Source organism: Panicum hallii, chromosome 2 (genome assembly GCF_002211085.1).
Source record: "Panicum hallii strain FIL2 chromosome 2, PHallii_v3.1, whole genome shotgun sequence".
NCBI classification, from domain to species: Eukaryota; Viridiplantae; Streptophyta; class Magnoliopsida; order Poales; family Poaceae; genus Panicum; species Panicum hallii.
The window spans coordinates 36,828,995-36,844,412 of record NC_038043.1 but is presented as its reverse complement, the minus strand read 5'-3'; the positions used below and the strand labels follow the sequence as shown (position 1 = coordinate 36,844,412).

At 44.1% G+C, this 15,418-nt stretch overlaps 1 protein-coding gene across 3 annotated transcripts; it reads left to right on the top strand.

Annotated features, from left to right (window-relative positions):
- The first annotated feature begins 4,095 nt into the window (after positions 1-4,095).
- LOC112880339 (flowering time control protein FPA) lies at positions 4,096-12,129 on the top strand. 3 transcript variants are annotated; one of them, XM_025944903.1, is made up of 5 exons: positions 4,096-4,203; positions 4,297-4,671; positions 8,117-9,330; positions 9,579-11,032; positions 11,632-12,129. In XM_025944903.1, the coding sequence occupies exons 1-4, from the start codon at positions 4,201-4,203 to the stop codon at positions 11,023-11,025; spliced, it is 3,039 nt and encodes a 1,012-aa protein (XP_025800688.1). In that variant the 5' UTR covers positions 4,096-4,200; the 3' UTR covers positions 11,026-11,032; positions 11,632-12,129. The 3 variants fall into 3 exon arrangements, with proteins under 3 accessions (XP_025800688.1, XP_025800689.1, XP_025800690.1); XM_025944904.1 differs by lacking the exon at positions 11,632-12,129 and adding an exon at positions 11,128-11,625; XM_025944905.1 differs by lacking the exon at positions 11,632-12,129 and adding an exon at positions 11,114-11,625.
- Positions 12,130-15,418: the final 3,289 nt, after the last annotated feature.

Genomic DNA, 15,418 nt, shown 5'->3' with positions numbered 1-15,418 from the left:
CCGCGGGATTGCCTCCTCCGCTCTCTTTCCCCCCAAATTGGTAGCGCCCTCACCTCCCACGGCTCCCACCGCACCTTCCCAGCTCGGCCCCTCCTTCCCTCGGACGCTGGAGCGCCGCCGCCGCAGCTCACCCCGGCCGCCATCTCGGGCTCGCGTCGACAGCCCACCTCCGGCCACCTCAAGCTCGCCCAAGACCACCAAAGTATAGCCCGAGCTTCCCTTGTGCTCTCCCTCCCCTTGCCCCTCACCGCCGGTGAACCCCATGGCCGGGATTTGGCCGGAGTCAAGCTCCCACGGCCGGCCATGGTCCTTGGACCCAATTGCTTGGACTGATTTCTTTCTAAGGGGTTTTCTGTAAAAATCTAAGGACTGGTTTATAACAGGAGTGGTTGTTATTTCATGTGTGTGTATCCTGTTTTGCAAAATTTGTAGAAAACCATAGAAAAATCCAAAAATGGCAAAATTAGTTATGTTGGAAACTAGATTTCAAACCCTATAACTTTTGCTAATGAAGTTTAGTTTGAAACAAAATACTTTTACCTCTATTTTAAATCTAAGGTTAAAGAGTAGTTTGTACTTAACTTCTACATTTCTTGCTTTGTTGCTTATAAATTTTTGGCATGTAGCTTCTATGATCTATGTGTAACCTTAGGTTAAATTTTCAAATCTAGCTTTGCTTGGTAACTTAATCTCTTTGATTTGAGCATTTCAAATTTGAAATGTTAGCTAAACATGTTGTGTAAACCTTTTTAGTTAAGATCTCTTGTCATTCTCTAATGTGTTAATGTTTAATATATTAGTAAATTTCCAAAACTTTATGATCTTTTTACTTAAAGTTTTGAAACTAAATTTGGGTTTAAATTCAAATTCAAATTTAAATATTTTAGTTCTTGTTTGCAACAAATTCAGCAATATCCTTATGATTCCTTTATAAATAGTGTTTTAAACCTAAACCCTCTTTATTTTATGAGCTCTTGTGTGTTAACTTGGTGGGTTATAACATTTGAAATATAAGATCTTAAATTTAAATCTTACCTTACTTAATTTATTGCATCTCATATAGAATCAACGAAGCTCGACGACGGAGATTACGAATTGGTCTTAGGACAAGACCAAGGCTTTTTAGAAGACCCAACGCATGTCGTCGAGGGACTAACTGAAGCCCCGAACCAAAGTTCGGAAGCCTCTGACACTCCTGCCCCCAACCCCACTCAAGAAGGCAAGCCCCGGTGCATAACCCAGTATTTCAAATTACTGCAATACGCAATCTTATACATTATATATCTTGCATTACGTCTAGGAGTTGCAATGACACCCTAGTTGCATGATATCATAGGAATCCAATGTACTGTACCCGAGTCCTTATCGCTTAAACGCTCTGCTAAATAGGACCGGTAAAAGTCGGGTGATTTCCTGTCACTCGCGCGATATAGGAATTGCATGTTTACAATTCTGCAATCACTATAAGGATGATGGACAGGATCATGTGTTGTGTCATGACCTGAAGGTTTACCCTGTCTGTTTTGTTAAAAGTGGTTAAGGTCGTAGCATATGGTAGTGGTGGCTAAGCGTTTGAAAGTACTAGCCACATACCGCGAAATATGTTAAGCGGTAAGCCTAGTACCCGAGTGACCCGGCAAATAGACTTGTCTCCACCACTCGACTTTTATTTTATGTTTACACGCACCGACGTGTGGGAGTACGTTCTACATGGCAGACAGGAATACGGGTTTTGTAGTCGCGCTACAGACGTATATCCTGCACAATTGGTGTGCGTACGGTCCTGCAGTCGCTTGTGGTGGCCCTGATCCATAACCCGGAATATGAGGGAAACGGTTGCTTCGGAACAATCTTTGGATCTTCCAAGCGTGTGTGTTAGGTTTACCTTGCAAGGTTTGAATTCGATTCAGAATCGTCCGCCTCTTACGAGGATTGAGACTGCTTATCCCTTTTACCACAGAGAGTAAAAAGTGAAATTATTGATAAAGTAATCTTGATGAATGATAATTTCTATCTTGCTTGTTTAGTATAGGTGCTTACCTAGATGACTAATCAAACTAGAATCTGAAAGCTAAAACCTGCAAATAGGTTATACTCTTAGATGCTTTTCAGCTAAAAATAACTCAGAACCCTTGCAATGCATTCATGAGTCTAGTTACGGGCTATCGTATACCCAACTCGGGTAAGCCTTGCTGAGTATTAGAATACTCAGCCTTGCTAGTATCTGTTTCAGGTATGACCTTCGAGAATCCCACGGACTACCCTATGTGGCCAACGTCCGATCCTTTTGGCTGGTCCGTGGAGTGGGACCCGTCCCCGGCTAGCAGTGATCCTCCGGAGTGACACCAGGCCCTGGGCTAAGCTTGGTGTCCACCTTTGCGACGTGTGTAGTCGCGTAAACTTTTCCTTCCGCTGTGAGTTTGGACAAGCTGATACCCTTATCAGTTTGAACACTGTTTGTATAAGTTTACTTATGTTTGAACTCGGTTTGTAATAATGTATGAATGACTGTAAATTAAAAGTTGTTGAGCTATTCTGTGATTGTAAACTCGCCTTCGTGCGAGGTAAACCTGCTTCGATCCTGTTGAACCGTGGTTGGATCGTGCGGAGACCCGACAGACCAATGGATTATTCCGTTTGAAGTGCGTTAAGCTAATTGCAGTTGTACGATGATCATTAGTGCACTTGAGCCGGAATAATTCAGGCGGTTCTGCCACATATATAATGGCAATAGATCACAACTTGTGTACAAAATTGTTTCCTCACAAAAGAATGTCATTGTTGATGTAGCCTGCAATAAATCCTTCAAACCTTGGTTTAAAATTATTTTCATATACTAAATTTGTCTATTTTAAAATGATAACACTAGGTTTTACCTTGAGAAATAGTTTTTTATTATAACAAGTTAGTACAACAACCCTTACAAATCCTTCTAGAAACCTTACACTCCGTTTGGATGTAGATATTGAAGCCTAAAATTTGAAATTGGCATTAGATACACCCAATATCAGCTGTTTGGATGGTTTTGGAATTCGTATTGGAAACTGACTCCAATACCAAGGGATATTTACCGTCCCACCTTACCCCTTTCCACAGTACCGATCCCTTCCCCTCGTTATTGGACTGCAATCATCGTCCCCCTTAATCTCTCGGCTTCTCTTGCGCCCGCGCCTCCTCCGCTCCTCCCTCCCCTCCGGTGCCGCCGAGCTGGCCCGCTCCTCCCTCCCCTCTAGTGTCGTCAAGCCACACCGCGCCTCCTCCGCTCCTCCCTCCCCTCCGGGGCCATCGAGCTGGCCCGCTCCTCCCTCTCCTCTGGTGCCGTCAAGCCGCACTGCGCCTCCTCCGCTCCTCCCTCCCCTTCAGTGGCGTCGAGCCGGCTCTCCTCCGCCGCGAGCTCCATCTCCCCTCGGCCCCTATGCCGCGAGCTCCGCCGCCCCGAGGTTCGCCCCTCCGCCACATCGCTCCTCCGCCCCCTGCGCCCCTTCGCCGCCCCGAGGTTCGCCCCTCCGCTCCTCTGCCCCTGCACCCCTTCACCACCCCGAGGTTCGCCCCTCCGCCACACCGCTCCTCCACCCCCTGCGCCCCTTTGCCGCCCTGAGGTCCAGCGTCGTGAGGCCCATCTGCTTGTGGGCTCGACCTCCGTGCGGAGGGCATCCAATGGCGGCGGCGGCAGCCTGGAGGCTCGGCGACGGCAGCAGCTTGGAGGCCCGGACCAGTGGGGCCTTCTCCGGCGAGGCGAGGGCAGTGGTGGTGAGCTCCTCACCGGATCAGCGTGGCGGGGCTTTTTCCGGCAAGATGACGACATGACCCTTTCTAACATGGTCGCCGTGGAGAGGAAAAGAGGATGAGAAGGTCAATTCCCAATTTCTTGACATGCGTATCCAAAAATGAATTGGCATTTGCTATTTTATTGGATTCCACCAGCCAATTCCATCTACATCTAAACAGCAGATTTAATATCGTAACACATTTTTAATACTAGCATGCTCTTCTCAGTATCTGCACTAAACGAAGCATTATATAATTTGAATTTTAGACACAAAGCGCTATAAATACATCTGCGAGAGAGAAATTATCACCCCAAAAAGAAAAAAAAAGAAGAAAGAAAACCCAGTTCACCAGTGGACTCCCTCATTCCTCCGTCGCATCGAACCGCAAACCCTAACCTCCGAATCCCCGCCACCCGCCGGCGGAGATCGAATGGTACACCCCGCCTCTCTTCTCCTGGCAGATGCGGTGGCTGTTGGAAATGCGGCTGCCCTGACCAATCCCTGACCGGTTCTTGGCTTCTTGCAGATGGCGAGGGGCCGCCGCAGCCCGGGCGGGCGGGGGAGGTTCGCCGGCGGGCCTCGGGGCGACGAGCGACCGTCCCGCCACGGCACGCGCATCGATGAGGAACCGTATACCCCGCTCCCGCGGCGGGGGTCGGGCTGGGGCGTGGCGCCGCCATCGCGGCACCTGTGGGTGGGCGGCCTGGCGCCCGGCGTCACCGCGTCCGACCTGTCGGAGCTGTTCCTCCGGTGCGGCGACGTCGAGGGCGTCGCCCGCGACCCCGGGCGGAACTTCGCGTTCGTGAGCTTCCGGCGGGAAGGGGACGCGGTGGCCGCGGTGCGGGAGCTGCAGGGGACCCGCCTCGCCGGGGCGCCCGTTAGGATCGAGTTTTCCAAGGGGGTTAGTGTTGAGCATTCTCTGTTCGTAATCATATACGTTTGCTTTTTTGCCTCCAAAATATCATCAGTGCAGTGTTCTTTTCTCATCATGCGTGTAACAATAAAGCTCGGAACAGCTTGCCACAGGGTTAAATCAGTCAAAAGCGAGCATGTCCGTAAAATATGCAGGAACAGCGGAGTAGAAGTTCAGTATCTACTGGGCTAATGGAGGATCTCTCTACTGTTCATCTGTGTAAAGTCCTATCAATGTAGAATTTATTTAGACAGAGCCATTGCACACAGGTTTCACTTAAACGAAATAATTTGCACCCAGAATGTCTTTGAATTAGCAAACCTTAGCTGTCACTCAGTTTCATGCAAATGGCAAAAGGTGACATCTCAAACGAACGGAATTAGGATTATTATCACGTGGCCCCCCTTGTCATCCCACTTCGACTCAACAACACTGTGAATTACCTGTTTTGAGAGTGATCAATATGCGTCTCATGTCAATAGTTCAGCAATGTTATGAGGCATAGAGTAACGAACAGAGCTTGAATAAACAGTTTGTAGACGATTAGATGTGGTGCGCCCTTATTTTTCGAAGATCTAATGCAAAGCATACCTTATTATAAGATGAGATGCAGGGCATCCTTATTATAGAATCAGATGCAATGCATCTTCGCATAAAAAATCTTATTTTCATTTAATGATAAGATATGGAGATGCTTAATAAAGTGCATCTCCTGATGCTGAACAATCAGGGAAAACTGCATGCCCATGGAAACTACCATACGTTTTGTCTTTCAGCAAAAGTGAGAAAATATGCTGTTGTATATGAATTGCATCAGAGAGAGATTGCTGCAAGTGCAATGTGCCAATATCATTGATTGGCATGCTAAATTTCCTGGTACTCAGTACCCTCTCGCAACACTTGGTACTATGAAGCACTGCAAATGAACCATGCCAGCCACAGAGGACAGAGGTAATGTGCAGCTTGGAAGTAAGTTGCATGGGGCAGAAATCTTGTTAGTGGGAAAGCATTTCCTGGTTTTACTAGGTTATATGGAGTGAATTTAATCTATATTGATGTGACCTCCATTACACTTAATCCACGTAGGCCTGGCTTAGCTAACATGCACACATTAAAAACTGTTGCTTTATATGAACCTATTACTTATAACTTACAGTATGACCATATGGTTGCTTTCTGTACAAACGGGCAACTACCTGTATGCTGAATGGTAATATAATGGTTTTAAATAATGTCCAAAAGGCTGAAGCATCATATATTCATATGTTAAGATTTATTTTCCCTTTTGCCTATAAAGCCATATATGTAATTTTTGACTTGTTTGCTACCGCTACTCATACCAGCTCTCTCTCACACACAAACAAGAAGTTGCCTTGGATTACATGTGTTCTAAAGTATTGAAAAACAATGGGGAGCAGCAGAAATCTCTTGAATTCAGAGGAAAGATGATTGGCCTTAAGCATCATGTGTGTACATACGTTTACATTATTAACTAGTAATGAATCCAATTGTGTTCTACAAATTAGCTGCATAAGCATAGAATAGTTACCTGTCTGCCCCATGGTTTCATTGTATCTAGCTAGTATGACTTATTCTCAGTCAGTTTGGAAGTATAATTTCAAAAGTTGGGTTACTGATTGAAGTACAATGTACAATGGTCTACATAATATTTTGATTAGAAGAAAATTACCAAATCCACATGGTAGCCTGATGCCATGATTGACTGCTGATGGACTGGTGTAGTGGTGTTGCTGAACTGTTTACTTGATGACATGGTAAGCAGGTTGGATAAATTGAGCCTTCTGCAAATTCATGCAGGAATACTTTCTAAAAATACTCAGATCCTGCTTATTTGATCCATTGACTCGAAGGAACCAGGAATAGATGACTAATTTGTTATCTTGGAATTAGGGTGCACAATATTTGCGATGACTCCTGTGGCATTTTAATTCCATCATATTAATGGGGACAACTAAGGGACACCAAAACACAGGAAGAAGTAGAAAAATAGGGTTAGGTGCAGTAGTTTCTCCTAAGTAGAGCACCTTTGGTAGAACTTTACTTACGAAGAGCCAGAGTAGTTATAGTAGGAAACATGGAGTAAAGAAGCATCTGAGCTTATAGCGTTTCCTTTAGTATATGCAGCACTTATTATACATTGATGGAAACTGTTATAGCAGATAGACAATTTCCTAAGTTACTGATATGGTTGTAAGGTTACATATTGAAGGAATCTTAAAAAGGAAAGGATAGTTGATCCATAATATTGAGCCCAGCACAACTTATACAGTCTTTTACACCCTATTTCGAGCCTTCCTGTGTCAAGAAAATTAAGTAAAATCAGGTGGAAAATCGATAACTTTAACTGGTTGCCAGGGCCTGCATCCATATCATATCATTGTGTACCTTCTTTTCTTTTAACGACTCATTATGTTACCTGACAAATCCCTTGCATATCAGCATCTAAAATTATAAATGACATGACACCTTCCAGAGGTGCTGGTATATGCAGAAGGCTAGTTTGATGGTGGTACCCTAAAAATTTTGACAGTGGCAAGGGCCTGCAAATGATTGGACTTCAAGTATTACCGCAGAAAGTTGTTTGGCCTTTGGTTTCCATCATGGTGCACTTGCAATGTAGTTCATGCTTTTGCTTTGTGCTTCTTTGGCGGGTTATAGAACGCTCTGGAACTGTAAATTTTATTATTTCTCTCAGATGGTTCACTGTTCTTTCAAATCAACCTAACCATTTAGATTTTATCTTGAAACTCAAGCTTAGGCAGCTGAATTTACACTTTTTCACTGTTAACGATGTGTGGCTTATGAGTTTGAATCTATAGTGTGTCAACAGTGACTTCTATGACTGGATCATTTTGTATTGAACCTTGACTTGGTTGCCTATACTGTCACGAAAGTCCTGTGAGCAAAGAACACGGCCCTATTGATCCAAGATGCAAGATATTCCTTTTGCTACTTTTTTCCCCTAATACAGGAAATAATTAAATGGTTTAGGCCAGAATACATGTGGGGTTATTGGGTTGGAGCCTTGTTCCTCATCACATTTTTATAGGCTAGCAGCCTGAGGAATTTTGTTGTTCTCTGGGTGAATGTTATTTTCTAGCAGTAGTATGGAGCTAAGAATTACCTTTGTAGCTAATGGAGTTGTCTTCACTGACATGATGGTGTACCTGATTGCTTGTTATGTCAGTATAGACTTATTTTCTTTGATCAGGAGTTCAGGACTATACAATATATAGTTTAACTTGCCTACTATGCTTTAATCTTGTATCTTATCCTACACCAACTTGCTTCAGACTAAAAGTCATTGCCGTTGCTGCTTTAACCATGTATCTCAGGATCTTTTATTATCTTGCTTTAACACTGTTGCGCACATCAAGTTGTACCAGGTTACCTGAAGTATTTGAATTTACAGGATAAGGCTTCAGGTAGCTCAATGGATGACAGATGTACACAGTATGTTGATGAGCGATATTCTATTGAACGTGGAAGAAAACGGCAACCAAGTCCTGAAAACACAATAGATAAATCTAAAAGAAGTAGGTCTTCAGAACCTAGTGAGGTGTTATGGATAGGTTTTCCTCCTGGATTAAAGGCAGATGAGGCACTTCTGTGGGAAGCCTTTTCACCTTTTGGGCAGGTTGTCAGGGTAACAACATTCCCAGGCCGTACATATGCATTTGTTCAGTACACTAGTATTGCAGCAGCCTGCAGAGCAAAAGAAGCACTTCAGGGAAGGCTTTTCAATAATCCTCGAGTAAGCATATGCTTTTCTCGAAACGAAGGTGCTGCACCAGAAGTTGGGAAACAATCATTTGTTGCCCCATATTCCCCCCAACCTAGTGCTCGGCTTGTCTTCAGAGACCAAGACTTTGAAGCCTTTCCTAGAGCTAGGCCTTTTGATAGCCCTCCAAGAGATTTACGCATGTCATCACCACATTTTGGCCCAAACAGGTTATCAAGAGATTCAGATGATGTGGGATTCCGCAGGGATAATTATTTTCAACAGGAAACTGGAGTAGAGCTTGGCCGTGTTTCTAATATCAAGCCTTTTAGAATACGGGAGCTCGGTCCAGAAAGAAGGATGCATGAGGAATTGTATGAGCCCCATAGCAGAAGCCCTACTGCTAGGAGTGATGCGCCATGGCACAACATTCCTTTTGAGAGACATCGGAGACCCTTACAATTGGAAGATTCTTGGGACGTTGAAGACAATTCATACCTTATTTCAAAGAAGCTGAGGGGTGCTGAAGTACATGATACTGAACTTCCTGAATATCCTTTCTCTGAATTTGATCAAGGAAAAGTTTGCCATGACTACCCAAGGAGGCCCCATTATGATCTGCCAGAAGATGATTTACACTCTAAAACGTATCCATTTACTTCTATGCATAGTAGACATCACATTGATCCTTTAAAGAATCTAACTCCACTTGTAGATAAACATGAACCATGGTATGCTCAAGAGAGTTTTGCTAGGCATTTAGGAGAAATGGATAAGTTGACTCCTGAATATCATGAACCTGCTCTTAAGGACGAATGGAAATGGAATGGTACAATAGCAAAGGGAGGCACACCAATCTGCCGAGCTCGATGCTTCCCTGTTGGGAAGGTCCTTGACTTCATGCTGTAAGTTTGCATTCTTATGTTCCTACATTTTCCGTGTTTTCTATTAGCTGCAATTTACAACACAACATCTACAGCAGAGAATTCTAGCACCTAAGACTTCCTCATGAGTGTCTCTTTAATTTTTAGAGTAGAAACATTGGTATTTAGACTGCATTACTGCATGCTTTATTATGTTTCCCACAGTGTGATAACTGGGGTATCTATTCTTCATATTGGCATCATGTTAATGTTATTTTTGTACTTTTCAGGCCTGAGTTTCTGGATTGCACTGCTAGGACAAGTCTTGATATGCTTTCTAAGCACTACTATCAAGCTGCTGGCAGCTGGGTGGTATTTTTTGTTCCAGAAAATGATGCGGACATGGCAGCTTATAATGATTTCATGAGTTACCTTGGTGATAAGCAGCGTGCAGCAGTTTGTAAGCTTGGAGAGAGGAGCACCTTGTTTCTTGTTCCACCTTCAGATTTCTCTGAGCAAGTACTGAGAGTGCCTGGAAAAGTCAGCATATCTGGAGTCGTTCTGAAGTTTCAGCAGTCAAATCCTGATTATAGCTCGCCAAATCGCAGATCGTTGGAGAGAATTCACCCACCTTCTGCAAGTAATCTGAACACTGATGTAAGCAGTCGGGAAGATCTGAATGCACTGAGAAGACTCAATGCACCAGATATCAGGACATTCCCACTGGGTCCAGATTATGTCCGCTCATCAGGTGGAAGCTATACCCCAGCAAGTGCAGATATTATTTCGCCTTACAAGCCAGAGAGTGCTCCATATGTTGTCCCTCAATTACCACATGAACGGACACCAGCTGACCCCCGCATGGGTATAGCACAAGACCAACATCAGCAACTCCCAAACATGTTGCCCTCAGGATGGTCCAATAATATGAATGATCCAAATCCAGGTTCTGGTAACTTCAGTTCTTTGGCCCAGAGTGCAATCTCCCATGCTCCAAATAACAGGACACAGGAGCCATACACATTTGCTACTCAAGGAGTACCAAAAGGGGCAGCATCAGGGTGTGCACCAGGTGAAGCATCCAACAGCATGTCCTGGCCTTCAATGCAACCGAAGTCACAGCAGATAACTAGACCTGATCAACCTACTATTCCAGTATCACTGCCACCAGATCAACTTGCACAGCTGGCTGCCCTTCTTGCACAACAAAACCAACCTGGAAATGCTGGTTTGCCTATGGACAGCTCAAACAATCAATCTGGATTCATACAGAATTCCAATCCTTATGGACATGCTACAATGATGCCAGGCAACTCTGGCTCCATCCCTATCCAGAACTCACTGCCACCTGTTCCACCATCTATGCCACAGCTACCTGCTCATGTGCCACCAATACAAGGCTCACTACCTGCACATCCAGCCAGTGCTCCTATACTTTCTAACACCACTTTGTCTATACCACCCATGCATGCTATGGTGAACACACGTCATTCTTCGATGCCATTGAGACCCTTCGTTCCTCCACTTCCTGAAGGTCCTCCGCCCTTTCAGCAGAACACATCCAGTGCTCCCACAGTACAACCTTTAGCTCCTTCTGGCCAGCAGCCTAGCCAACAACAGTCTACTCAGGAAGATGTTGATGGAGATCCTCAAAAGCGCCTTCAAGCAACGTTGCAGTTGGCAGCAACCCTGCTTAAGCAGATTCAAAATCAATCAAACCCTGGTTCCCAGAAATAGATGCAAGGTAATTGATTCTCAGAAAATCTTGCTTTTAATTTGTATTGATTCGTATTTAAACATTGTATATGCTAGCATATTTGAGCAGTATTACTGCTGCAGGATCTGTGTTCCTTAGTCAAAATTTATTTCTGGGGTCTTGTTGGTATGAATTATATCTTGCCTGCCTGCTACAAAAAAGAAAATCCTTTGGAACCTGATATTTCACGTACAGATTGCAACAAGAACTTGAAATAGTTCTAGGAGTATGTGATCCGAATCTCAATCAAGATATGCAAGATGTACAATGAACACATGTTAGTTTTAGAGCAAAATGCCTTGCACTGTATATCCCGATGGAAATAGATATGACTTCCATTCTCATGTTAAGATCTAGGGTTTGTGAGTGAAAGAGATAGGAATGTGCGATGGGTAGTCAGCTAGGAGCAGTGGTGCAACTAGGAGGGTTGATCTCTAGGAATACAGAGAGGGGGAGGGCGTGGAGAGTTACCTAATTGTAAGCTAAAGGGCCCTTGCCCTTAATTTCATTATTTTTATCCACAGGGCAACTGCTTGCACTTTTCAGGAATTAGCAATCATCACCAGTTGAATTACATGTTATGGCAGGTTATTTGTTATGTGAACCTGGAAGGAATCTTATGGTGGCAATCCTTTTTGTTCTAAGAAGCCTGAAACTGATGATGACATGCTTTCCTGCAGTTCTATACCATCACCTCCTTTGGTGTGAATGTGTATTCCTTGTAAGCTATTAAGCATTAGCTGTTCTCTAAACTGCTCCTTGCCTGGTACAAATGGCCGAGACTAATGTTAGGATTTTGTTGTTTCATTTCTTGATCATATCTTTCTGTAGCCTAGACTGGTTTACAAAGCTCACTAATTGGTGTTTTGGTTCCAGAGGTTGTGATGGAATGGCTTTCATGAGTAACATAGTAATGCAGCTTCATATCGATGCCTGTTCCTACAGAGGGATTTCTGCTGCCTTATCATCAGGCATTGCATTGTTTGTTGTTTGCTTTTGCCTCTTACTCCTAGAGAGACTTATGATGCCTTTTGTTGCTACATTCGTCCCTGAGTTGCTGAGCTAATGTGTTATATTTCTCTAAAGCTTGTTCGCCTGCTAATAAGTCTTATGTTGGTGTACTCAGCATGCTTGCATGACTTGTTTCATCAGGCTTCTTTGGAATTGCCACTAAGCCTTTGGTTGTGGTTTTGGAAAGACTAGTATCTTGCTACAGTGATCCACTGACTTGCCTTCAGCAAGTAAGTGAATCCACGGGGATTGTTTACATACCAATCCATGACGCTTGGGCTGATGGTAGTTTTGAAGGTGATGAATATGATACCCTATTTTGGTGTTTCTTTCAAATTGTCTCTTACAATCTTAGGTCCTTTTTTATTTTATGTATATGTGTCACGAGGTAACAAAGGCCCGTGTTTCCATCGACACTGCTTTAGCATGCCAGCAAGGGTGGGTACAGCTTTGCAGTTCCTGCTGATTATTGGAGCTGTTTGCTGCTATGGGACATGCATGATCTTTGAACCCATGCCCGTACTGGGATGCCTAGGCTATGTTTGAGATTCAGAGCAGGCAGGTCCTTTGAGTTTTTTATTTTAATCCCCACTCAGCTTTCACCTTTGGGGTCACTGGGTGGGCTGCGTGCTGTGAATGATGGCGGCACTTGTTTCAGTGCAGCAGCAGCAGCTTTATGCCGCCCCTGCCGTGGATGGTCTGTCTGCTAAAGAAGGCAGCATAGGCGGCTGTTATCATCAGTGATGGCCTGCTAAAAGTTCGGTTTCATGAGCTGAGTGGGCATGATGGCATTGCATTTGCAGCAGATTTATTCTCCTGGTCTCGTATCACACAGACGAAGAATAATAATGGCCTTTCTGCTACGTGTTAGCTGGTGTTTTCTTTTTTTGTTTCCGTTCTTTGTTTATACTTTATATCTATGTATAAATCATGCTTTGTTTTGTCGGGCGACACTGATGTACGGATGATTCAGGTTCTGTGCTATGATGTTTGCCTGCTCCTCTTCCTTTTTTATTTAGATCCGGCAAGTGTTTGATCTTATGAGGTTTGAATTAGGATCTTGCAGATCCAGCAAATGGTGTCATCTGTTTCCTTGGGATGCCTTGTCTGTCAAGCTCACGCGCGAACGGTTCCATACCATCTTTCTTCTACCTTTCACTTTGAGCCCTGCTCCTTGTCTGCCCTGCCCGGAGTTCCCTTTTACCGCTCGTACATGACTTCGGATTTTGGTTGGGCGGAGGCTTGATCGTGGATTTTGGAGCCTTTTGTTTGTATCACGGCGCGCCAAGGACATGTTTTTTCTTCTTGGACATGCCAAATCAAAGCTTTCAACAAATACAGCAACAGCCAATTTTTTAGGGGCAATGCCGTCTAACAGCGAAGAAGCTCTTGGAGGTCTCTTGGTCCATGTTCATCTAAAGCCATCTAAGAATGGATGGTGCCACTGGCGGTGGCGAGACGGATACGTTGCCTACCTCTAAAGGAATAATTAACTCTAATTATGAGCACGAGGCACCTGGTTAAAGCTTCATACCCAAATTTAGGTGGGTAGGGGTAGGTTCCTCGAATTTCTTCTGTTAAACCGTGCCATGCATATGATGCACTCAATTTCCTTCTAGGATAAGAGGGTAGTTATGTATGAGATTTTTATTACAAATGTGGCCCTGATTTTTTACACGTGTTGCGTCATTGGATGCGCCAACCCTCCAAAAACAGATGACTCATGCTCCAATGGGTGTCGTTAACCGTGATATACTAGTACGACGCCATCGGTTATTGCTGGCTTTCCTGCAAGCGATCTCTCGCACACTCTTAGCTTACGTAGAGTCCCTGCTCAAGGACAATTGGCGCGGCAGTATGGACAGTGACATCGGATCCTCCGTGCAAAGTGACTCTACCTTTAGCCTTTAATTGCGTCATGATTAATTAGGTGATGAGTGCACACAATTCCAGAGAGAGAGAGAGAGAGAGAGAGAGAGAGAGAGAGAGAGAGAGAGAGAGAGAGAGAGAGAGAGGCAAATGCAAAGTACTCGTACAGTCCAACTGTTTTTCTTTTGACAATCTTATGGATACCACTATTGCTTCTACACTTTGTAGGGACCAGGGAGTATTTTTGGTGAGCTCCCTTGGTTCCACCAAATTAATTCTTCAACCCAAATTTAACGTACAACCTGGCACTCCCAAGTAAAAGTTGCTAGAAGAACGTTAGTGGTTAAGTTGAAATTATTCTTGCAGCACAGCCCATTGATAGAATGATGGCATGTGTAATATGTGGACAACACGGTCTCTAAAACATAACTCCAACCACCTGCTTTTGTTATAATATTTCTGTAGCACATACTAAACATATACTAATTCCTGTGAAATCAATGTGTTCTCAATATGGCCTGACTTAATTACCTCCAATCAAAATAAGCATCGGTAGAATTCCAATGTGCTAATGATATAAAGCCACAGGAGCGGCAACCTGTACGACTCCCCAACAGGCGATCTCCGCACTATCATCAACGTCGGCTGGGACGCCCGCAACGTCATCATTGCCAGGCAGCAGGAGCATGAAGAAGTGGAAGCCTACAGCCCCACCCACGATCAAATCCCTCTCGACTGCCTAGAGACAACTTAGAAGCGCAAGCCAGAAGCTAGGGAATAATCCACCCATAGGAAGAAGACCCTCAGCTCGAAGGAACGACTCGAGGAGGCTCTCCACAAGTGATGCCCATGGCACCCGAAGAGAAAGCATTCCACGTTTGATGTTAAACTCTCCGAAGGGTCTTGGGAGCTCCATCACTCAACAAAGGCTACGAAGAAAGGCGATAGGACTACCCTAATAATAATTTATTCATAAATTAAGTACCCAATTCAAGGATGTTTTCTAAGGGTCTTTTAGGTGTTTCATTTGTTTAAACCATTATTTTGGAACTATATCTCGAAACAAGGGGTTCCGTAAACCTAAAAGCACCCCTTTTTACCACTTAGTCAGGGTCGCCATTTCTGTTTATTATTCTGGTTAATCATGACTACTTTGAGACGTGCCCAATGAACGTCTAGCCTAATTAGTGCAACGTTTTTCCAGCCAATCTCTTATCACTTATTCCTCATGTCACGAGCCTTTCTTACCAACGCTCGGGGGCTAAGGATAGGGCTAGTGGGGATCGGCTCGGAAAGAAGAAATGATTCAATTTCTTTAAGGCTAAGCTTCGGAAACCCTATCACAACCGAGCCATGCGACTGCCAAAAGTAGTCGCCTCATTTGGAAATGACTAGTGGAATCCATTAATTAGCCAAATAAAGTATCTACATGATTATCTATCAAATACTTCCAGTAATGCTCAGATTACCAGTTCCCGACTAGTATTCTATATT

What these genes read in the sequence shown, in the direction of transcription:
- LOC112880339 (XM_025944903.1), top strand. An exon ending in GGATCGAGTTTTCCAAGGGG is followed by an intron (nt 4,672 to 8,116) that starts GTTAGTGTTGAG and finishes TTGAATTTACAG; the next exon opens with GATAAGGCTTCAGGTAGCTC. An exon ending in AAGGTCCTTGACTTCATGCT is followed by an intron (nt 9,331 to 9,578) that starts GTAAGTTTGCAT and finishes TGTACTTTTCAG; the next exon opens with GCCTGAGTTTCTGGATTGCA.